The following is a 23,318-nucleotide window of genomic DNA, read 5'->3' as shown; positions in this document are numbered from 1 at the left end:
GCGCCCCATGCATCTTGATTTTTGTCTTCAAGACCTTCCCTGAGGAGTCGTACACGAGTTTCCCATCAGCGCCTCGTTGTGAGATGTCGACCCTAAAATTATCTGATGGCTTCAACGGCATTTTAGACGCAGAGAGGGAGCCATCAGGTCGCTTCAAATGAATGGTGGCATTGTCGTACACCAGGATGTGCTCGTACTCCGGGTAGTCCTCCTCAAGTATCGCCATGGCTGCTTCAGCTTGCTCCATGATGTCGTCCGCATCAAAATATCCGTCGCGGTTTTTGCCAGGCTTCATGACACATCGAGCACTCCGTTTCCCATCGCGCGAGAGAAGCCAACCGAATTTAGGTGAGACGTAGTCAGCGACCATCAAAGAAGGACCATCACCCTTCGCATAAGGCTTAGCGGATGCATTCTTGTGACACCAAAACTTCCGATGACGGTCGTTCGCATAGAATATTGTCTCGTCGTGGAAATGGACGAGGACCGGCTTGCCTTCAGGACGAGGACCATACTCCGGTAAGTTATCTTTACACCACTTCTCCATGCGCGTCTCCAATTCCATCCACCTAGGCAAGAACTTGTTCTGCCGATACCACACTACATCCGCTCGCTCGTGTCCATCGGCGTACTGACCTCGCTTGGCATAGCCAAAGCGGTAGCCAAGTGTTTGAAGCCATCGCCGTGCGCTCCGAAATTGGCCTGGTTATGCCATGCTTTGCCATCACATCGGGTTGTGCCAGGTAAGTGACCAGCTTTCTCGCCGTGATGTCCTTGCCAAGCTCTTGAAGGTGTAGGCAAATGTCGTTGACAAGGTCCTCATCAGCAAGCATAGACTCGTTCCAGTCCCCATACGGATTGAAGGGAAGCATAACACGGTCCTGGATGTATGCGCGACAGAGCTCGCGCAAGCGGCGGGAGCAGAACCGGCCTCTCTGCAGTGCCACAGCTGCTTGCAGCGATGACGCGCCCCAATTGTTGTAGGTGAGTGACCGCCCATCTGTGTACAAGCTGAGCAGGGAGCACATCCCATTCATCCGATGGCGCGTGAACGCGTCAATGAGCGGTGCCTTATACCCTCCGGATTTGCCGCGAGACACACCGCGGAGCTTTGCGCGCATATCCTTCAGCGCTTCGAGCGCGTCAGCAATTGCTGGTGCCTGACGTCGGAAACCGGGCTGCTTCGCACATTCAACCATTCTCGTGATGTATTCTGGGCTCGGGCCGCTCTCGTTCCTTTGGCTGGCTGGCTGAGAACCGGAAACTGGATCCTCTGGCAGCGCGCGAGACACTTGCTCTATTGGGAAAGCACGAACCGATGTCGCGTCATGATCAGACACTGACACGATGTCATCATCTTCATCCGGCACCTCTTCAATTGTCACTTGCCATTGCCTTTGCTCCACGGAAAGAAGATGATATGATATTTCCGGAGCTTTGGTTGGCTCCTCAAATGGCCCTTCCAACTGAAATGATTGAAAATGCGGACATTGGTGGAAGAGAGAGCGAGAGCCAATGCAAGTTCCACCATGGCAGGGGTTTGAGCTGCTGAATACATCCTCCTCCTCAGGATTCTGGGCTATTATGATTGAGGATGCCCGGGAGGGAGCTCTGGGTGGTTCCTGCTGCGAAGGTCAGTTTTTTTTTGCCTTAGAAAAAGACCAGAGACTCACATTCTCCTTGTCTTCCTCTTCATATCTCCGCTTTTTCGACTTTTTCTTGGGTGAAAGTCCCTCTGCAAGCCTTTTCAACCCATTAATCAGGTTCTTTGCACGCTGTAGAGAGTTCTGGGATTTTCGGGGCATATGATCTGGCTTTGCGAGCCCGTCGCGTCGCGTCAAAGAGGTCTTATTGACGTGTTTAACATGTATTTTGCCTACTGCCTACGCAGTTATGAGTATTTTACTATTTTGATCATACAAGATCATGCTTACTTAGTATCTTCATTGATTGCCATGACATCTTTGCTTTAGACTACGTAGTAATAATTAAACAGTGAATTCTTTGTCCCGCCGCTCGAATAAGACTTGTCACACTCCGGCACGTGACGTTGGCCGAATATGTATGTCGTCTACCTTACCGCATGGGCTTAGAAAGTCGCTGATACGCTGCCAGCAGCCGTCATAGCGCTCCCACTAGTAATACATCAAAGACACTGGGGTGACTATCGGATGAGCAGGCGCATTGTGCAACTCACCATTTCCAATCGCCTTGCGCTCGTCTTTGTACTTTCTTTCCCCATAACCTGGGGGTAGTTAGGGTAAATAAGAATAGAAGGTTGTCTTCGTCAACGACCCACTCAGGGACGATTGCTGTTGAACATCGTAATGGAGCCTGAAGCTAAGCCTGAGGATACTTCGCGATCGTCTGCGCGACGATGGGGTCGAGAGTATCTTCGGAGTTACATATTATACTCAGGAGCGATGAGTGGCAGACAATTTCGTTGGATCGCAAGGCTGATATGGACACGGGCCGTTAGCCCTCGGGGGTCTGGATCTAAGCGCTGGAAGGCGATAGATTGCAACCGTTTAGAAGGCCATCATCTGCGAAATGCGAGACTCGGGAGGGTGCCAGGTGAAAATGGGGTTCGAGGACTGTAAGCGCTCTCATTCACCATCGCATGATAAGGTAGGCGTCGGCATGCGAATCTCCATCATCGCTGGGTGTAGCCTAGTCGGAAGCGTCGTCGTTGTGATCACCAAGGCCAGGAAAAACACTTGAATTCTACGAGATCAACAATTTGTCGATGCATCCGTAGTAAAGAATGTATCATTGCATTGAAATGGACGGTGAAGGCTGGATCTCGCCGGAAATAGGACTCGACACTTTGGAGCGGAGGCGTACCTGCATGGTGGGCAGGTGCTATTTTCTAGCGTTTTCTAGCAGAAGGAAGTTCGGGACTCCGAGAGAAGGGCGTTTCTAACCAAGCGCTGTAGCGATGGGATTTTCTCTTCTCGTCTTTATTACTTTATCGCTCTCGCCGTATCCCCTCGAAAATATTTCCAAGGGGACCCAGAGACATATAAGCTGTTGAAGCAATCCAGTAAGGTAACGCAACATCGCTTGTTTGAGCAAGATGACCACTCACCTGCTTAAGAAAATATGTCTCGCAATATTCTCTCAGCGATTTGATTCCGTCAGGGAATTCTAACAATGAATCATCTGCATCACACCGGAACGTATTTTCTTGACCAGTGCGACCGATGTCGATGTTACCTGGGGATGAGCATGATTTCAAGCAGGGACTGCAACGGGTTTCAATATCATCAATCCTGCGCAATTCTGTGCTCCCATGTCGTCGCAGAAGCCTCGAGGCGCTGTCGTTGTCGGATTCGCACGAAGAATGCAGCGGAAAGCGTCGAGCTAAAATTTCAACCACTACCTCCTCGACGTACCTTCTCGAAAAGCGGCGCTTCCAGCTGGAAGGTGCAGATCATTAAGGGCGAATTCGCGGTCCTGGTCGAGGACTGGCCCCTGGTTGTCGCCTTGGCTCAAAGTGCGTTTTCGATCACAAGGTTTACGGTATTACATAACTCTGACAATGGACTTGCTCATGCCAAAGTTCTTGTTTTCTGAATCCCACTTCTTCACGACTTCGACAGCGCCGTATACCCAAATTTCGCGATGGCAGGTTTCCTTCGCAAAAAGAACGCAAAGCCCCAACAGCAGGCTCAGGCTCAGGCTCAGCCTACGCAGCAACAGCAGCGCCAACATTTCCAACCAGAACCGGCGGCGGCACCACCGCAATCCCTGCCTCCGTTGTATGCCAGATTCGCGACGTCGAGTAAGAGTTCGTCGGCGAATGCAGGAACGGGTACGCCCCCCAAAATTGTGTCAGGTCCAATGGCTCTGGGAAGCAACGCAGCCAGAGGCTTGCAGGCCCGGAACGACGTAAACGAACCACGGAAATCCGCACCCAGAGAGTCCTGGTACAGACCTGCACCACCTCCGGACCCCTTGCCTCCACCACGCCTTCAGGTACAGCGGACAAGCTCGCCGAAGCGCCACGCCTCCCCGAATCACCGTTCCTCAACCCACGCGAAACCTAATGACCACCATGTACCATCACCCATGATTCCAGACGAAAAGCCTCTACCGATTCCTGTACTACCATCGACGACCAGGCAAGCCTATAATAATGTACCACCACCAGCAAGCTCACGACGAGAAAGTGTAATGACGTCGCCCAGTCGGCCTTCTGCGCGATTACCTGCAGGATCAGGCACTGTGCCCCAAGATCCTCAATCTCAGCCCCCGTATGCCAATACACTATTAAACTCGAGCAACCACGATCTACCTTCGACTCGGAGGTCGATTCTCCGAAACGCTAACCCACCACCTGCCCGCGACGAGATGGCAGGCCGTTTAGAGGGGAATCGCACTGAGGGGATCAGGCGTACCCCCTCAGCAACACCTCCGAACCAATTTCGAAATGCGTTGCCCCCAAACGCTTTCCATAACGTTTCATCAAGGGCCCCCGTGGCCGTCGTATCTAATCCCTCGACAGTACCTCTATCGCATCGGACATCGATGCAGGCCGAATTGGTGATTAAATCCCTTACTTTAACCTCTTTGCTATGCTGTCATCTGTCTCCACCGCTTCTCGCCCGGTACAGTGATCGTGTTGCTTGTGACACATGAACCTTGACGCGCCGAGATAGCGTAGGCTCGCCACACGTAACTTGAGGTTATCTTCCTGCCACCCACCAGAGATGTAATGACATTGGTGGATGTCTTGGGTGTTGCCCTTGACTATTTTCCGTGACCCAAGCCTCTTTTGCGATGCCTTTCCCTTCATCACTGTACCGATTGCGATCCTTTTCATCTCCGATGGCGCGTCATATCTTTTTGTTACTTACTCTATCTTTGGCTTTTGTTAGGTGCACCCCTCTTCGAGAGAGTATAATACCGCGTCCTCGTCGAGTCTACATCTCCCAAGTCCCACCAACTCTCCACCCAGCCCTCCTCCACCATCTGAACCGATGGCGATAGGGAAAATCAAATCTGTGAGAGTCTTCCTCCATTTCCGTCAATCCATCATACGTGATGTCATGTCGTTCCTAAACCCCCGAGCGCTGACATCTGAATGCTTTGATTGTTTTCCATTCTTCGTCCATGACGGCAGGTATTACGAGGGGATCGCATTCTCGCACAGACGCCTGCAATCCCTCGTTTGCCAACCGAAGATGACGCCCGAATAACCTCTTCGATGCCGAAATCGCTCGCAGCAGAAGCCAACCCAAGGCCGAAGAAGCCCGTACCCATCAATGGATCTTCACATTCTGTATTGCAGAAGAATGCAGCTCCTCAAGGAAGGTCTGGAATGACACGCGGCAGCTCTCCGTCACTTCAGCAGCCACAACAACAGGCACCATATCAACCGCGTTCATCATATATTCCAAGCAGCCCACAACCGACGTCGTTTTCACCACCTGTCTCTCCGAAACTTGACGCGCAGCCTGCGATGCAAGGAAAGCCGCTCATCTTCTCCGCGATGCACGCTGTACATGACGTGCCTCAGGGGAATCGCATCTCTGACGATATGGGACTTGGGAGGGCAAGTCCGCCGAAGATGGCTCACAACGCAGCGTTCGCCTACCCTTCTCCTCCCATGGAATTCAGCCCCTCGCCATTGGACAGGCCGCTCCCCCTCCCTTCACAGAATCTTCTCGCTAATCTACGAACAGAAAGTCCGCTCGTCCGACCTCAACCGCTATATGAGACTCAAACACCTCCTCCAACGCCCCCAAAAGAACACCAACCTCCCCAGCGCGCTCCAGGAACGTCGCCGCAAGTTCTTGAGAACCAACTTCCAACCGGGAAGGTACTCAATCGTCGAGATTCTCCCGACAGACAAATCAACCACTACGAAGCATCTCCCTCAGCCTCTCGTTCGGGCAGCCCTCTCAACCACCGTACCTCCCTCCACCACCGCAAGCTATCCAAGTCCTCCTTAGCTACTCGCTCTCAAGTCAACTCCCAAGCTAGCTCCAACGGCTCCTTAGTGAACGTAGCATCGGGAGCGAAAGGAGGATCACATCCTGGGCACACGAGGTCGCGTTCCGGGACCGTCTCTTCTCGCCTGATTCCACCAGCTGATCCAAATAGAGACAGCGAGACAGATAGCATGCTGCTCGACGACGATCCCTTCGCGCGAGTAGAAGGTGTGAAGCTCTTACCTGCATCCAATGAGTCTACTAGCAAGCATCGCCGAACCCCTTCAACCCCTGACTCCGTCTCATCCTTGGCAAAAGAGAAACGAACACGGACGACGTCAAAGCCTTCTTCTGTGGAAGGCGTGTCGCTAGATGAACATCCTATCGGGAAGCCTGACTCTTCGCCAGTCAAGCCGGGAGACTATCGGGAAGCTAGAACCATGCGAAGAGGTGAAGGGCTGGAGAAGCCCCCTGCCTTCATGGCGGACATGCCCATCCGGAAAGACCGAACTCCCATCCCATTCCCTTTAGAAGTCTTCCTCGCTGATCCAACCCTGCTCTCCGGATTACTGGCATACTTGACCTTCTCTGAATGGTGCAGATTGTCGACGATGAATAAGCAGATACGCGCTCTGCTCACCGAAGCTCCTGGGTCGAAGGAAATCATCCTTGAAAGATACTTGTCGACGGTAGGATACGCACGCTGGATATACGATGGTGCTGATCCTTTGCCACTATCAATAAGGGTAAGTTTGTTTATCTTCTGGGGTACGGCATGGACTCACACGAATGGTATAGGACCTGAATGATTACATGCGCGGTGTGTCGACCCCCACGCATGAGTACTCCCGCGTTGCTGGACTCTACATCCAGTCCCGTGCGAATCGGGGTATCCCGGGGTACGATGCCATTCAAGAGACGGCTCGATCGCTGTCCGCTTGCACTCGAGCGTATTCTCGAGTAGTTCTCCGCCTTCGGGCGCAGGCAGAAGCCCAATATGTTCTTCAATCTGCCCAGCAGCCCCGAGCGCCTCCCCCGGCGATATTCAACTACAACGGCGTCGGATCGTGTGGACGTTCGATGTCAAGTCGTGCGCCGTCCCCTTCATCGATGTCCCACTCGCATGCACATTCCTCGGTGATGGGCCACCAAGCAACGCATGGTTCGTCGCCAGGAACATCGACCTTCCGCTCGCCCTTGTATCGTCTACGTCGTGCGCCACTACTCCGCGTCTTTGTCCCTTCCCAGGAAGAGTGGCTGTCCGATGCTGGTGTGGTAGACTGCGAGAATGAACTGAGACGTGCTGGGATCGTTGATCTCATGCGACTTGGGGATGTTGTATGGGACGTGGCCGTAGGCGATGAAGGTAATGTGGGCAGATTGGTATGGGATGGAAGCTATCTGCTGGTGAGTTACTCGTCATTAGAGTTTGTGGGCGTTAAAGTTAAATGACCTGATCACGCGATGTTCACAGGACCTGGATTATGCATACTCCTCTGTGGGCGATTTGCCAAAATACATTCGCAGTCTCGCTTTCCCTCCTTCGTATTTTCATCGAGTCATCCGCACGGGCTCGTCATCCAGTAACCCCATCGCCCATATTGATGTCAGCCCATGGGGGGAAGAAATCGCTGCAAACCTCCAATTGCTTCAAGACAGAGTTCGGACAGAGACGTAAGTTGATGCACTTAATTATACAACGTAGGTTACGTACTGATGTTACTTTTTGTAGACCTCAAGGAGCGTATCACAATGTCGTTCGTTGGGTGCATCGCTCCTCCTTCACCATCCGCCCAGGCCGAGGGCGAACACCGAATTCTCGACCCTCGTCGCGACCGTCATCCCGGGCGGGGTCGCGCCCGACTCCCAACTCGATTATGCAAATAGGGAACTCGTCGCGCATCCATATTCCGGATACAGACGGGCTGTGTGTCGATCCTGGCTGGTATGGCACGGTAATCGTCGAGACGGAGGGTACCAACGAAGCACTTGCGGACCTTCAAGACCGGTGTGGACCGGGTGCCTTCCCTCCGCGAGCGACGCCCACACATGAGAGGTTCACACCTACGAAGGACAAGGAAGCGAAGAGAATATTCCGAATACTTAGAGAACGAAGGTTCGTGTCCATTTCCGTGCCATCGTCTCCCTTACCAAAATATTCTCTTTCTGTAGTCGCCCTGGAGAAATATGGATCAGGGCGGTCAGCGCTAAAGAACGATTGTTGTAAACCACAAACACTGGATATGTAGCCCGTAGACTGAGTGCCTTTGTCGCTCTTGCACCGTACTATCGTTAAACAAAGTAGTTAAACTTTAATCATGTAAAATCACCGAAGTCCTGGTATATCGCTTCCCCTCGTTATAGTATTTTACTGCTATTAAATGCACTCTTGATTTCTTAGAAAGTCGGACAAGTCTTGGGTATCCTAAGACACTCTGACCGTGTCGCATATCATCTCGTTTAGATCTTTTGCAGGTAAACTGCGTTTGAATATGGGTCCGTGTTTGGTCGTATTTGCACGTATAGACGCGTTCCGTTCTTCACGTGACTTGTTGACCGTTCAGATTAAAGTTTCAAGTTCGTTTCGTTTACCAACGCGCTCCTTCCACTTCCAGCCCACCACCTCCGGACAGAAAATTCTGGAAATATTTCGCAAATATGCCACGAAAGGCCGCTGCAGCTACCGATGCGTCTGCTAATGATGCTCCGGCTCCTCGTCGTTCCTCCCGCATAAAGGAGCAGCCCAAAACTGAAATCGCCCCGAAGAAGGCAGCTAAGCCCCGGGCGAGGAAACCTAAAGCTGCTGAAAAGGAGCCCGAGGTGGCGAAGGAAGACGTGGAGAAGGAGCCTGAGGCTGCCGATGCGCCTGAGGAGAAACCGGCCGAAGTCGCTGAGCCAGAGGCGAAACAGGATGGTAAGGATAAGGGCGAGGAAGAAGGTGAGGCGGAGACAGCGGAGGAGGAGGCCCCCGCGAAGCCTAAGTCTACCCGTGGGCGCAAGCGAAAGGATAGCGGCGATGAGCCTAACGGCACTGAAGAGGCTGAGAAGCCGGCTTCTAAGAGAGTGAGCGTTATTTTCTGTCAGACTGATTGCGGAGATCTGACAGGGGATGGTATACAGGCCAAACCCGCATCCAGGGCTAAGCCCGCTTCTAAGGCTGCTGCGAAGGCAGACAAGCCAGCATCAAAGGTAGAGAAACCCGCATCCAAAGCCGCCGAGAAACCTGCATCCAAGGCCTCAGCCAAACCTGCGTCTCGTGCCGCCTCCGCTAAGCCTCCATCGACGACCAAACCCGCTTCTCGTGCCGGGTCCAAGAAACCTGTCTCCAAGGTTAGTCATGTTTCTTCTATTGCCTCGTCTATCTGCGATGGTTGACGCCGCAGCGTCACGAGTTGCGGAAGACTGACGCAGGTTTTGTTTTGCTTATCAGGTAGAAGGGCAAGAACCTGCACCGAGTACCAGTGCCGCAGTCGATGAAACTATCGCCGAAGAACCAGAAGCAGAGCAGGCTGCTACTGATGCTGCTGTGAGTACCGAATCCCGCCCTCAAAACCCGTCTGACCATCGTTTTTGGCGGATAGGCATAAGCATCGGATGCTCTCGACGATGGCCACGTTACTCTTCACTTCCCAACTTCTCGCCTCGTCCGAAATCGACGCTAGGTCCACCATTGCCAACATATGTAACTTTGTCAACTTCCCAAGTGTATATTGTTCCATGGTCTATTTAACTTTCCCCTCTCCTCTTTTGCCTATTTCTTTATTAGCTCTCTTCTTGGCTGGTTTTTCATGTCATGTTATCGATGCTATCCGTATGTGTGTGTACTTCGTCCAAGCTGAATGTGTATCATCATATCATGACACATCATTTGTACTCCCCATACCTATACGATCTGTCTTCATATTTACTTTACCCCAGTCCCTAACTTCTCTTCTTACCATTTGTACATGTCCCTATCGATCACTCTACGGTCCTCCATCGAAATCCTTGCTTTCGGGAGAACGTTGAGGCGAAGTCAAATGTACATAGCTCACGAAATATTGCAAAATTTCCTTCTCCTAAAGAGTCGCATGCCTTCAGGAAGCTTCAGGCTCCGAGGCTGCATATCTATGTACGAGTATCAACGTCAACCACGTTCTTGAAAAAAAAACACCCCGAGGTGTAATTTCTAAATCAACAAGTACTGAAGGTCTGACTACCATTTTTGTAAATATGGGCGTCTAAAGCAATATTGTAATTTGTGGCACAATCCCTTCCTTCTCTCTGACCACCATGTCTCGCCCGCACACTCCGCTCACCTCTCCCGACACCCCGGCGACCCCAAAGAGGCGAGCAGTCGTCTTAGAGTCTCCTTTTATTCTAGAAGGTCCCGCGACCGACGATGGGAACACTCCCAGAAAGCGGCTCAAGACAGGAACCTCGATTTCTACGACTTTGAAACTGAACGCGCGCGCTGACATCCATGACATTCTGGTTCTTAACAATCCCTCGTTGTCCAAGAAGCGCGACGTCTGCGTTGTATCAGGCATGACCGATGAGATGGATGTCATCGAATATTCGCATGTTGTTGCTCGCACGACTCGGCCAGCGACGGTGATTATACTGTACGGTATATTTCGCACTCGTGAGGCTGAACCTTCCGCCTTTGCAGCTCGATAAATGTGAATGGTGCTGGGGGATGGATTACTACACCCTCAATCTGGACACGCGCAAGAATCTCCAGTCACGTATGTGCTTTGCTCGCTCTATGATTTTTCTGACCCTCCCAATAGTGCGCGTCAACCTCCATAGGTTCTTCGATATGCCCCAAACGGGTTGGTTATGGGTACCAACGGATCTTGACATCATGACTAGATTCGAAAATGCCTACAAAGTTAACACTCGTAAGAAACCAACTGAGGTGGGCCTGGTTCTTACCTCATAGCCCTATTCCTTTGCTGATGCCCATTCAACAGCTCTACGAGGTCGAAGAGACCAAATTTTCCTACTACCTTGTTGCAGCCCCCCAGATGTCGAATCGCCATATATCCATATACGACCCTTCACTGAAATCCAACGATCCTGTTGCTTTCCAGCGTCACTTTTACCCCTTCACTACGCTCCCAAAATTTGAGATCAACGTTCATCCGCACTTCGTGATATTCAACACCGGATTCAAGCTGGAGCAGATTTTTGGGTCAGGCGCCGTTCTTGCTATCGCGACGCTCTCGAATTACTTTAATATCACCGGTTCCCTCGTATACTCATTGAAGAGTTGCTATGACGTATATCGTGTATGGATGTCGGCTTCGCCACCTGAGGCCTTTCTGCACTCCGAAAACCGTCACTGGGAAGACCTAGATGCGGCCCGCAGGCCAGCCGGCACATCGTCTTCTGGAAAGAGTGAAGCCGGTGGTAGTCGCAGCGCGGGGAGGAACACGCGAAATACGAATCCTGGTCCCCTTGGTGGTGGTGGTGGCTCTTCCACTGTCGATCGAGAGACTGTGCCGCTTGGGACCGACACCCCAGATGACTTTGTTGATACGGAACTCGTGATGCCAGATGACTCTATATCTCTCTTACTAGGCGATGATGATGAATCTCAGAGTCATCAAGCGAGAGAGGAAGAGGAGGAGGAGGATCATGAGGCCTTCTTTCGTGGAGTCGAGAAGTGGGCGGAGGATGTATGTGAAGCAGCCGAAGATGGTGCTTCTGATCATGATCATGATTCGTCAGACTCGGACACCTCCAGCCATAATAAGACCCTCATTGGCAATACCCCTCCATCTAAGTGCGGCGAACTCGAAGACGTGACGATGACGGACGTTTCGCTGAAGATTGGCTTGACGGAGACTAGTCACCAACCACCCATATTTCACTCCTTCTGGGACACTTACTAGAGGCTATCGCGCGTCGCTCAATCTTGTATGTATCATCGTCTGATCTTCGAATCAACAGAACCCTAAACTTGTACAGAGTACTTCGGTATTCCAACAGAGAGGGTTACCTGGAATGTCCAATGTGTCCAACTAACGATCGAACAAGCAAATAAGACGTGCGATAAAGAAACAAGAGACCTAAATACAATGTCTGCTCTCAGAGCAACTATAGACGAAGCCGAACGCAGGTATGTGGAATAGCATGGCGAATCGTGAAGCGCATGACCAATCGTAGAAGGTATTAGGGATAATATACAAGATAGTCTAATAATACAGTAGCGTCTCGGTGTCGGCGATCATAATGAAATACCCCAACCCTCGTATCCTCGTCGGGTTGACCAGAGCTTCGAGGACTCGGGCTCGGTGTAAGGAGACGCAGATGAAGCGTAAGGATGGGCACGTCCAGCCGTTAAAGGCATAGCACTCCCAAAGAGGCTGAATTCCTCCGCGCACCCGCTCCCGTGCTCATCAGGGCACTCGACGATAGAGCAAAGGGACCGATCCTTCGGCGGTGAGGCTCGGAGAGACGATGTACGCGGAAGAGGAACACAAGTCGCGGGCGATATGCGGATGGAAGTATACGTAGTCGGGAGCGAAGCATCGTACGCAGGTACTGGGATGCGCTTGCTTCGGTTCGCCCGGTGCACGGAAGGCAGGGTAAGAGAATCCCGAGAGCTACTCCGCACGCACTTCGAAGGCGAGGAACTGGGTACGGGAGGGGGAGGAGGCGCCGCCACCCTCAGCGTTACGCTCGGTGCTCGGGATAAGGACGGCCTCAAGATGTCCTCGTCGTCGCTGTCGTCCAACGAGCGCTGCCGAGGGAACACCAAGCTCAGAGGAACTTCGTCCCCGAGCTTGCGCCTCAGACGATCCATCTTCTGACGGCGAAGCGTGTTCTGGGACGGAATGACGAAGTCTGGCTCGATAAGCGAGTCCCGAGGCGAAGGTGTCCTGGAATGATGAAGGGTATAGCAACTCTTCGTCTCATCAATTTTGAAGCTCGATGCTCTGGACAGGCCGAATGAAGCTTCGGGCGAGGTGGGCGAAGAGGGTATAGTCTCCAAAGATGGTATCGCTAGGCAGGGCGCAGAGTTGAAGCCAATGCGCATGAGGGGTGGTCGTGTTCGCGACCGTGGTCCGCAAGACCTGGCTGAGCGAAGCGAAGTCTCAGAGCGCGTTGACGACGGCGACCCAAACACGGACGCAGGCGAGGTGCTGCGTGATGTGCTGCGTGATGAAGAGCTGCCGGAGGACGAAGAAGACGACGAGGTCAGCGAGTCCATAGAACCGCGATGAAATGGGTACGGCTCATCCCTGTACGCAATGAAAGGTCCTGTGGAATATAAATCTGATCAAGGTGGTTAATATCCAATACTACATGGTGATACAAACGCTTCTTACCTATCCCATAGGCGTCCTCGTCGATCAGTTGAGGCGTGCTGCCGAGCATGCGTCCCAATTTCTTGGTCGAACGCTGCAGCTGCTTGCGCTGCTGCGACGTGAGTGAGTTGGTAGTAGGGGGCGGCGGGGGGAACACGATCTTCGAAGATGTCATGATAACAAATGAGCTCAGAACGAAGGTCTCAGGAAATGCTCAATGTCGCAAGGATAGAGGATAAGACGACGAAGGGATGATGCTGAACGAAGCTGAAAGCAGTGTCGAGGGGCTCCAGAGACCCAGGATGAGGAGCGAGGGACATGAGGCGGGGCATTCATATAGGACAGAAACAAAAGGAAGCCTGGCCGTGCACCCGTTGTCCCGAGACTCCCGACTATCAATACTGATAATAAGGATGCTCGAGACAATAAAATAGCGCCCACATGCCCGAGCGCCATTATTGTAGTCCCCCCATCTCCGTTGCGCCAGATCAGGGTGCCTGCAAAGCTCAATTGTTCTGGTGTGCAAAGCTGACGGACTTACCGAAGGCAAAGCTTGACCGAGAACAATAGGAAAAGCGACCGTGGGAATAGACGCCCATAATTACATAATCTACACTTGCATTACATCGTCTGCAGTTGCCCGTGTGTTGCCCTGGTCTATAAGATATGATAGTGCAGAGATATTATCATCGCATCTACAGGAATCGTGAGCTCCGCATCGCAGGATGTGCAAACTCCACTTACAGCCGTCCCACCTCCTTCTCGAGACCCGATAGCGCCCGTTGAAGTATTCTGAAGACGCTGGCATACTCCCCTGCTCTGTCGCGTAGTATGCGACCGTGGGCGGCCATAACCGAGCCCGCCCAGACAAGGTCAAACTCCAGATGAGGGCCCATTTCCATATGCTCTCCGATGAGGCGCAGGAGCTGAGCCAGGTATACCACCGGGACCTGTCTCGCGACCAGTCGTATATCGCCTCTCGGCACGCTCTCGTACACTTTTTGGATCAGCGAGCGCTCGTTCAGCCGGAGGGCCATGATCAGCGCCTTGAGGTGTTCCCGCTCGCCGAGCATCGCGAGCACCGCCTGGGGAGTGAGGTCCATGGAGAGGTCGAAGGGATCGAACGTGATGCTCTCGTCCAGGGAATATATGAGGAGGCCCTCGGTGGATGCCGCGGCCCAGGCGCGCCCTGTTGGAGAAAAACGAATGCACTTCGTGCGCGCCTCCTGGCGATATTTCCGTACCGACATGTCTCCAGCACCCCTCGCCGCCCCGGGTAAGCTGAGGTCCATCCTATCCTCCAGATCGCTTTCCTCGCCCCTCCTGTCGATCAAGTCGACGTTGATCCCGGCGTCATTGACCTTCCTGCTGTCCAAAAACTCCTCGGTGCCGTCCAGGGAGAGATTCTCCGAGATCTGGAACTTCTTCAGCATGACGCCCTCGCCGTTCTGCACATCGTACAGGACGACATACTTGCTGTTCCCGCCCGCCAAAACGCACCGCCCGTCCGCAGAGTACGCGAGGCTGTTGAAGGACTTGCCCGAGGTGCTGTTCGCAGCCGACACGCGGTCATCCGCTTTCCGCCCGCCAGAGATGTCCTTGCGGCCCTCGATCACGTTCGTCTGCTTGCCCTGGTCGACGTCGAAGAAGACGATCTGGCCGTCGAGCGTGGACGCGGCCAGCTCCTTCCCGTCGGGTTTGAACGCTATCGAGAGGACGTCCGATCCAAGAACGAACGGCTCGACCGCGCGCGACCGCCCGAACACGCTCCACACGCGGACTGTGCGGTCCCAGGAGCCGCTGGCGAGCTGGTTGGCCCCCGCCGGGTTGAACGCCAGCGCGCACACGGGCCCTTCGTGCCCCGTCAGGATGTCGAGCAGTTTGCCGGTCTGCACGGACCACATGTACACCTCGAAGGAGTCGGTGGAGCCGGCGGCGACGACTTCGCCTGACGGGTCGACGGCGAGCGAGGAGAACTGGACGGGGGCGGGGGATGTGAAGGTGCGGAAGTTGCGGTAGCGCACGAGGTCGTAGGCACGGACGGTGCCGTCGAGCGACGCGGAGAATAAGACGGAGCCTTGCTTTGCGAATGCGACTGCGGAGATCGGGGCGGTGTGCTCGTTGAAGGTGATGAAGCAAAAGGAGGAATGCGCGGACCAGACCTTGATCTTCCCATCGTCTCCACCCGTGGCGATCGTTTGCCCGTCCGGCGCGTACGACAGCGTGTTCATGTCGAAGTAGTGTCCTTGCTGCTTGAGGATATACGACTCGGACTGCCACTCCCACACCAGGAGCTGCCCCATCTTCTTCGCCCCGAACGCCAGCCACTCACCGGAGGCGTTGATTGCAACCGAGCTGATCTTTTCTTGTGAAATACTGAGCGTGTGGATATTCGAGAACTCGGGCAGTTCCCAGAGCCCAAACACACCCGTGGAGAACCCGACGACGAGGAGACTCGATGCGCGGTGGAACGTTGCGCAGATGACCTTGGTGCCCGGCTGGTGGAAGTAGTTCCTTTTGTGTACACCCCAACGTGTGTGTGCGATGTCGTCCTCTGAATCCGATTCTTGCTTAGCTTTCCAAGTAAATACAGCCCCGTCTCTGCTAACTGTGTATATCTGCATACCATTATCTAGCTGACTGTGCGAACAAGCAATTCACTCACTGATCCACCGTCTGCTGAGAAGAACGCACCCAGCACCACATCTCGATGCCCCGCGAATGTTTTCGGCCGAAAGCCCTCGACGGGATTCAGAGTAAACAAGCGAGCAGTCATGTCTCTCGAGCTAGTCATAAAGCACTGCGAGTCAGGCGACCACTGTATGCTGAGCACATCGTCGTGGTGCCCCGTATACGTCCTGTGAAGGACGAATGGAGCGAATTCTCGCACAAGGTGATTCGGCGTCCGCCATACCTGGACGTGCGAGCCGTGCGTCACTGCGATGTGCCTGCATGTCATTCAGTATCCCTGCGCACAGCTGCAGACGGCCACTCACTTCCCGTCTGGTGAAAACTGAACATCCTGCACGGGTTTGTGGAAATTGAAGTGGTGCAGCACCACCCCACGGCGAAAGTTGACCAACAGCGCGCGTCCGTCTTGGGAGAGTCAGGACAGCCATGTACACTGATCGCGATGCGTACCTTCATCCACTGAAAGCAACACATTTGCGTCCGGACTGAGTGCGATGGCTGCAACGTTCTTGCGATTCTCGAATGGGAATGTAAACGATTTATTGCTGCCTGCGGTGAGCTTAGACTTGCCGTCATGAATGCTGCGCTTACTTGACGAGGTCGAAGACAGAAACGCGATTTCCAACAGGACTTAGGATTGAGTTACCGTCTGGGGTGAACAGAACATTTCCCTGGCGATAAACCGTGCCGCAGATGTTGGAGAACTGGAACCACATTAGCATCTGGCATAGGATGAGTGATTATTTAGTAACCTTGTAATTTGCTTTCATGATGCACACACTGGCATAATGATTCACGAAAAAAAGGCACAAAGGTGTGAAAACCTACAAAAATTATCTGATAATAATCGAATCACGAATCACGTGATGTAGAGCCACCCACGGAACGGTGCAATCTTCAGATTCTTCTCCGAAAGTTGAAACATAACATGTCCGACGAACCGTCTCAGGGGGAGTCCTCTGAGGTGCAATTCGTGGAGCAGTCTGGCGACGAAGAGAACCTCTGGGAGGTTCTCGAAATCACCGCCGAGCGCAGCAATTCTTATCGCGTCAAATGGGCCGGAACTGATCCCAGCACTGGCAAACCATGGCAGCAGAGCTGGGTGCCGAAGCACGATTGCACGCCAGAGCTCGTGAGTTCATGGAGACAGAAGAAACGGTCAAAGCGGCAAGGTGAGCCTGGCGAGGGATTTCCCCTTCTTGAATGCAAGCTGACCCCCGCGCCCAGGAAAGTCCTCTGCTGGGTCTACGACGCGCCGGTCGGGGTCAGCAACGCGAAAGTCATCTTCCGCGCCTTCCGATGCGTCCACGGTTGTGTCCTCGAAAAAGCGCAAAGTCGTCGACGAGGACGACATAACACACGCACCCCTTGACAGTAACCACCAATCTGCGAAGCCTGTTAAGAAGCGACGGCGCATCCTACCTGAGGCTGTCCCCACGGAGGAAGAAGAGGAAGAGGATAACGACGGTACGTTAATTAGACCCATATCTGCATTTCTCCCTAAACAGCATCTCTCAAGTTATCACCGTCCCTGTGCGAAACCCCGTCAAATCGAATCAACCCCTTCGGGAGGTACACAAGACTCCCCCGGCCAAACCCCAGCAGAATGACCGCCGTTCTCCCCCCCTTCGTAGTGCAACCGTTCAAGAGGCACAATCTCCCTTGCATGACCCGTCCCCAGCGCGCGACCCATCTCTACCACCACAACTACCATCTCCAAACAAACGCGCACCTCCCACACCGCCTGCAGTCACGCAGCCCGCATCTCCAGTACGCCCACCGGTCAATGACTTCCGCCCTCATACGCCAAGGCTCAGCCCCAACGCGGAAGCGCGACTAGCGCGTTGGGAGAAAGATGTTAACTTCCATGAACCCAATACCAACGACACAGTCCACCTGCTCAATGACGATTCCTACAGAAACGGAGTCGTCCCCGAAACTCAGGAACCGCTTTTAAGTCCGCCCCCACCCGACGTTTCGCCAGTAAGGCTGCACACGATCATGGACATCCCGTCCACACCTAGGGAAAAATTGATCTGGCGAATGAGACCAAAAACACCGTCTCTCGTCTCTCTACTACATGGCAGTCCAGCAAAGTCTTCGCCCTCCCACCCGTCCAGAAAACCTCTTCGCCCTGTACCCGTTGTCACCCCTTCTGCCTTCGCCCTTAATATGCCTTCGACGTTCGACACTATACAAACTGCAGACATAGATGAGGTAGACAACGACCACGCCGACGATTCTATTGACCAATTTAGTTCACCGTTGAAAGGCGCACAAGGTCGCCGATCTTCTAAGCAGCGGAGCGCGCCAACTTCAAATAACAAGCGAACGCCTTCTCCAAGGACACCTAAGCAAATCTCTGGAGGCTCGCGCGCGAATTCCCAGTTAGGATCTGGATCACGAATGTTCCAGTTCAACGCGTCAGGCCTTCTTGGCACGAGTAAGAGTAACGACGCAGAGCAGATACAGGGCTCTGATCCTCGGATACAACTTCGAGAAGAGGAGGAAGAAAACACGCAGGATCTAGCAGCCCCACTGCAAGATGACGACGTCCAGGTAGCACCTCATTATGCATTGCTGCAGAATGAAAGTTGATTCAAAACTAGATACCACAACCGCAAGCATCCACGATTAGCAGTCCACATCCCCCGCCTAATGACAGCCCCAAGGTACCACGACCCCCGAGTCCAATATCGCCAGGATTGCAAAACGGGACCGTCATCGACGATTCGACCGTCTCCGATCTGCCTCAAACGGAATCGCAGGAATCGCAGGATCGTACTAACTCTTCACAACCTTCCCATGTACGCCGTCCCAAATCCCACCCCGTTCGCAATATATAACTAACATCCAACAGACTTACCCACCAACGCAAGGGGAACATCTTGGCGCCGCCCTCACCCTCTTGAACACTAAATCCGAAGAGATATCGAAGATCGAGGCTGAGTTATCAACGGAGAGGGCGAAGAACGCTGAGTCGAACAGGCAAATTGACTTCCTGCGCGGCCGTCTTGTCGGCTTAGAAGCTATGGCTACGGAAACAGCGCGGGAACGGAGTCGAGAGCGGCACGATGCTGAGAGGATGCTGCAAGATGCCCAGCGGGCGACGCGAGTGGCTGAAGATCTGGAAGCGGTTGCCAAATTCAACTTGGATAAGGTTCGCGCGGTGGAAGAGAGCAAGAGGGAGGAGCTGGTGGTCGAACGGGATCGCTGGAAATCTGAATGCGATGAAGTGCGGGAGGAGAGGGACCGTCTTGTTGTCGAGAAGGCGTCGCTTCTCGACGCATTGGAATTGTCACAGAAGGGGCAAACGGAGTGGGAGACGGAGAAGGCGGCAATGGAAGCGGACATCGCGAGGCTCAAGGCGGCAGTGGAGGCGGCGAACGAATCGAAGCGGTCCACGGAGAAAGACTGCGAGTTTTTCAGGGACCAGTACGCACAGGCCTCTGGGTTCGTTACTACCGTACGGGAAGAAAACGCGGAGCTGGAGAAGCGGGTGAAGATCGCAGAGAGTCAGACAAGTACCGGTGTAGACGCCGTTCGGATGCTCTACGAGCGACAGGTAGAAGCGGCGCAGCAAGATACGGCGCGATGGAAACACCTGACAGACATTCTCACAGAGCGGGATATGCGTACTGGGGGAGAGGATATCCGACGACGAGCAAATCTGGAACCGGAACTTCGGAAACGGGTGGACGAACTTGAGGCGACAATCTTGCGGTTGCAGGACGACGTAGATACCTGCAAGGCAGAGGCCGCTGTCCTGAAGCGCGACAAGGATCGTTGGGTGCACTACAACGAGGTATGGAAGAAGACGGTCAGCGCGCAAGCTGATGAAATCGCGAAACGAAACAAGTTAGTCTCGTCGCAGTTGAGCATCGGGGACAGCATCGAACCTGCTCGACTGCACTCCGTCGAGGATTCGGATGAACTAGTTTATCCGTGCTTGTGGAGATTTGACACTTTGCAGCCCCCGTTCTCGTGTACATCATTGTTTGCCGATATCGAGGTAAGTGGCTGTGATGGTTATCGTCAAATACTTATTAACGCTATCTCAAAGGGCCTTCACCACCATGTCATCTCTGTCCACGCTGAGGATCCATCTGACCCAGAGTAACCGCTATCGCTATCGACGTTTGTATTATTGTGCTTTTTATGTATATTTCACGCTATCTTTTTCGGTTATCATCGTTTAACTGTCCCAGCACACTTTCGCCGACCACAAGATGACTCATGCAGCCATCGGCAACCACGATACACAGTAATGCAATTGCAAGCATCCAACGACCATCGTGACTGACTGTGACCTTGTTGGGGGTGCGCTAGATGCAACTAAGGACTGGGAGCCGGCAACCGGGAGTCGCAAAAGCATGCAGATCATCGAGCTAACGTCGTATTTGAGCTATGGTTCCGTTGAAGCGCAGTCGTACATACAGAAGAGAAGGGTATATATATACACATCGGAGGACAAGTCCTCAAGCCGCGGGACTCGGCGGGCGATGCCACTGCTCTGCTAACTGATACAATTTGTTTAACTCTCCAGCCGGTTTGGGTCGTGTCTCGCGCACGGTATTGCTTGCTTGCGCTAAGCTGCGTGTAGGTTGCCATCCACTTCAACGGTCCAACCAGAAGTAATCAATAAACGACCCTGCTAATACGGATGAACATTACTCACCCAGGCTCATTTGGAGTATTCCAGTCGCAGCGCGTGCAGAGCCAGACGAGCGATTGGGGGCCTACAGCGAAACACCGAATGGAGAAAACTCGAAACCAGATGCGTGCTTTAGCTAGCATGATAGTTTCTGTCATTATCAAAAGAAGCGTTGGTGATCAGATCGACGCCATGCGAGGTAAGTTTAATCGAGTCGTATCTGGATCTGACCTGCGGTATGGCATTCTGGGCATCTGCAGGCCAGTTTGTCGCCTATTGGTTCGAAGAAGGTGCGTTTTCCGACTGCAATGTTCGTTCAAGAATCAAGGCTTGTCAGCTTGTGACGGTGATGTCTCGGTTGGCTCCTGAGGGCTGAATCACGGAAGATCAATGGTAATGTGGAACTTACTTGGCGGCGTCATGAAGCGACCGTGAAGAACTAGAGCTAGTGTGCTCCGTCAATGGGGGTCGTTAGAGAAGTTGGGGAAGGTGTTTTCTGGGTTAATGATAGGCGAGGACATGACTTGCGAGTTTCAAAAGTTCGAGATCAAACATGTTGATCGGTTGAGCCTAACGACAACATGGACTGCCACAAGGCACCTGGCCCGGGCGAGCCCCACGGTGACTACCTCAAGAATCACGAACCGAACACGAAGGTTGCAACCTATTTTTGTACTCGTACTCGTGGCTATTCGCGTTGTTACCACCTATGGTGCGGTTCGCTTCGTCACCGCTACTTTTGTGCACCCAAAAGTACTCCTTCCAAATTAGGTATTTTGACTAGTCCTTTTGCTGAAGTGCTTGTTTCAATGAGGGGAGTGTGCCCTCTACTATCACTTAGACAGATTTGCAAAATTTTGGACAATTCGACCTGGTGCTCCAGATTGGACGTCCCTACAACTCCCGGCATGCTACGAGGGGTTGTCGCTCATCTTGGCTAAATACCTATCAACTTTTTGAGTGAATCCCTTTCCGAGTAGTAGAGCAATGACGATGCCGGTACGACGAGTACCCAAAAACATAGATTTGCAAACTTTTCGTCACAGTGTGTCACGCGTCATTCAGACCCAGCAGCGCAGCCGTGTGCCGCCGTATGCATTCAGCCGCTCGCTCGGCAACACATGGATCTGCAAAACAAGGGGCAAATAGGAGCTTCTTTGTCACGCAAAATGTTGCTGGTTTTCCTGTGCATGAACCAGTAGGTATGAGTGCAAGGGACTCTAGATTCAGACTCTAGCGCTACTATACTAGCTAAGAAAAAAATCAGAAGTCTGTAGGATTGTTATTACTCCCACAGCATTCAAGTCAAATTTGAAATGACTATTTGCACGTCACATTTTGCCCGCAGAAATGGACTTGCAACTTCTCAAATGCCTTAAGATTTTTACAGTAGCTCAATGAAGTCTATTTCTCAAACATACTTCATGTCCGAGCATAGGACATGGAATCTACAACAACTTAAAATTGGTTTTGCATATCTATGTGTGTTTGCACCTCAGTACACGTGATAGTACAGTGTTCAACCAGTCAGTGGGAAATCCTCAGTCAGTGGGAAACGAAGTTGAAATTCAAGGACTTGACCACCATCGGACTTTGTGTATAAGTCGTCTGATAAGTCATCTACATTAGATATCCGAAGCAGCTTAGACAAGACTTGAATATATAACATGGTAATTAGTGCCGAAAACTATCTGATATTGTGAGCACTAGAGTTCTGAGCACACTGAATTCTATCAAACAACAATGGTCATTAGATGCATATCATAGACACCTCTCAAAACCAATATATGTTGGGTTAGCAAACACACGGCAAGTCTATCACTAACCAAATACGGCTATCCGTTAGCCGAAACGGGTAATGCAAGTTGGCCATGCGTCAACTTGCACCATTTCCGTTTCATGTTCTTATCACACCTTTTATTACTTACATCTGATTCACTGCCCACGCGCACGCATGTGCGACTCGTAACCGTTATATATGTGTTTCTTTAGTTTTCGGCACCTGAGTTATTGTACCCCACAATACTGAGGTGAGACCTTTTTCTTTACCTATCTTTACTTAACGTGTACTTACTCGTACTCATAGTCTATTACTTCTACAATATATCCATGATTTTGGACTGAAACTGTAGCACAACAACAAAGAAAACATATTGTGGGCAGCTGGCTTGTCACATCACACTTTCCTAATTTGGATACTATTGAGTACTAGTTTTAGCTATACCCACACTTCAAGAATTTTTTGAAAATCTCCTCCATCTCACTACACAACCCCTGCTACAATGGTCGGAAGAGCCAAATCTATAACACAGAAAACCACTGAAACCAATGCACTGACAGAGCGATACATGAGAATTGCAGTCCAGATTTACCAAAAGGAGCAAAAGAAGAATGGTACCAAAATGGGACTAGTGGCAGTCTGCACAAGCATACAGAGAACTTGTGTCATGACAAGAATGGCATGGAAATAAAGCTGGCAAAATCTTCATTGGAACGGAGGTTGAAAGAAGTGAGAAGTCAGGCAGAGTCCAATGCGGCAAAGGGGTGGCTTACAGAAGAGGAATCAAACATGGTCGTCCAATTTGCAATCAATATGGCAAATGAAGGATGGCCCCTGAGCAAGAGTCAACTTGTTGCACACGTCAATTTGATTTCCCAGGCAAGACACAGCCCCGAGTTTGAGGGAGTAGGAAAGAACTGGATGATGTGATGGATAGAGAAACAAGGTGCACAATTGTG

The 23,318-nt window shown here is 52.3% G+C and overlaps 6 protein-coding genes across 6 annotated transcripts; 4 read left to right on the top strand and 2 right to left on the bottom strand.

Moving 5' to 3' along the window:
• Positions 1-3,624: 3,624 nt before the first annotated feature.
• On the top strand, positions 3,625-8,163 carry PC9H_001836 (uncharacterized protein; the record flags this gene model as incomplete). Its single annotated transcript, XM_036771482.1, has 6 exons — positions 3,625-4,545; positions 5,126-6,682; positions 6,735-7,343; positions 7,411-7,610; positions 7,669-8,052; positions 8,109-8,163. The coding sequence occupies 6 exons, from the start codon at positions 3,625-3,627 to the stop codon at positions 8,161-8,163; spliced, it is 3,726 nt and encodes a 1,241-aa protein (XP_036626103.1).
• Positions 8,164-8,594: 431 nt separating this feature from the next.
• Positions 8,595-9,523, top strand: PC9H_001835 (uncharacterized protein; the record flags this gene model as incomplete). The annotated part of the gene is made up of 4 exons (XM_036771481.1): positions 8,595-8,999; positions 9,057-9,266; positions 9,367-9,462; positions 9,518-9,523. The coding sequence occupies 4 exons, from the start codon at positions 8,595-8,597 to the stop codon at positions 9,521-9,523; spliced, it is 717 nt and encodes a 238-aa protein (XP_036626102.1).
• A 685-nt stretch (positions 9,524-10,208) lies between these two features.
• Positions 10,209-11,815, top strand: PC9H_001834 (uncharacterized protein; the record flags this gene model as incomplete). The annotated part of the gene is made up of 4 exons (XM_036771480.1): positions 10,209-10,529; positions 10,588-10,663; positions 10,709-10,836; positions 10,892-11,815. 4 exons carry the CDS (start codon positions 10,209-10,211, stop codon positions 11,813-11,815), a joined length of 1,449 nt encoding a protein of 482 aa, XP_036626101.1.
• Positions 11,816-12,150: 335 nt separating this feature from the next.
• Positions 12,151-13,409, bottom strand: PC9H_001833 (uncharacterized protein; the record flags this gene model as incomplete). The annotated part of the gene is made up of 2 exons (XM_036771479.1): positions 12,151-13,202; positions 13,256-13,409. The coding sequence occupies 2 exons, from the start codon at positions 13,407-13,409 to the stop codon at positions 12,151-12,153; spliced, it is 1,206 nt and encodes a 401-aa protein (XP_036626100.1).
• A 435-nt stretch (positions 13,410-13,844) lies between these two features.
• On the bottom strand, positions 13,845-16,695 carry PC9H_001832 (uncharacterized protein; the record flags this gene model as incomplete). Its single annotated transcript, XM_036771478.1, has 7 exons — positions 13,845-13,929; positions 13,979-15,852; positions 15,900-16,182; positions 16,231-16,330; positions 16,376-16,470; positions 16,517-16,629; positions 16,678-16,695. 7 exons carry the CDS (start codon positions 16,693-16,695, stop codon positions 13,845-13,847), a joined length of 2,568 nt encoding a protein of 855 aa, XP_036626099.1.
• A 158-nt stretch (positions 16,696-16,853) lies between these two features.
• PC9H_001831 (uncharacterized protein) lies at positions 16,854-20,045 on the top strand (the record flags this gene model as incomplete). The annotated part of the gene is made up of 6 exons (XM_036771477.1): positions 16,854-17,097; positions 17,153-17,392; positions 17,445-18,484; positions 18,535-18,732; positions 18,786-19,937; positions 19,989-20,045. The coding sequence occupies 6 exons, from the start codon at positions 16,854-16,856 to the stop codon at positions 20,043-20,045; spliced, it is 2,931 nt and encodes a 976-aa protein (XP_036626098.1).
• Between the last annotated feature and the right edge of the window lie 3,273 nt (positions 20,046-23,318).

This window comes from Pleurotus ostreatus (genome assembly GCF_014466165.1).
Source record: "Pleurotus ostreatus strain PC9 chromosome Unknown scaffold_10, whole genome shotgun sequence".
Classification (NCBI taxonomy): Eukaryota; Fungi; Basidiomycota; class Agaricomycetes; order Agaricales; family Pleurotaceae; genus Pleurotus; species Pleurotus ostreatus.
This window is presented reverse-complemented; position numbering and strand designations above follow the sequence as displayed.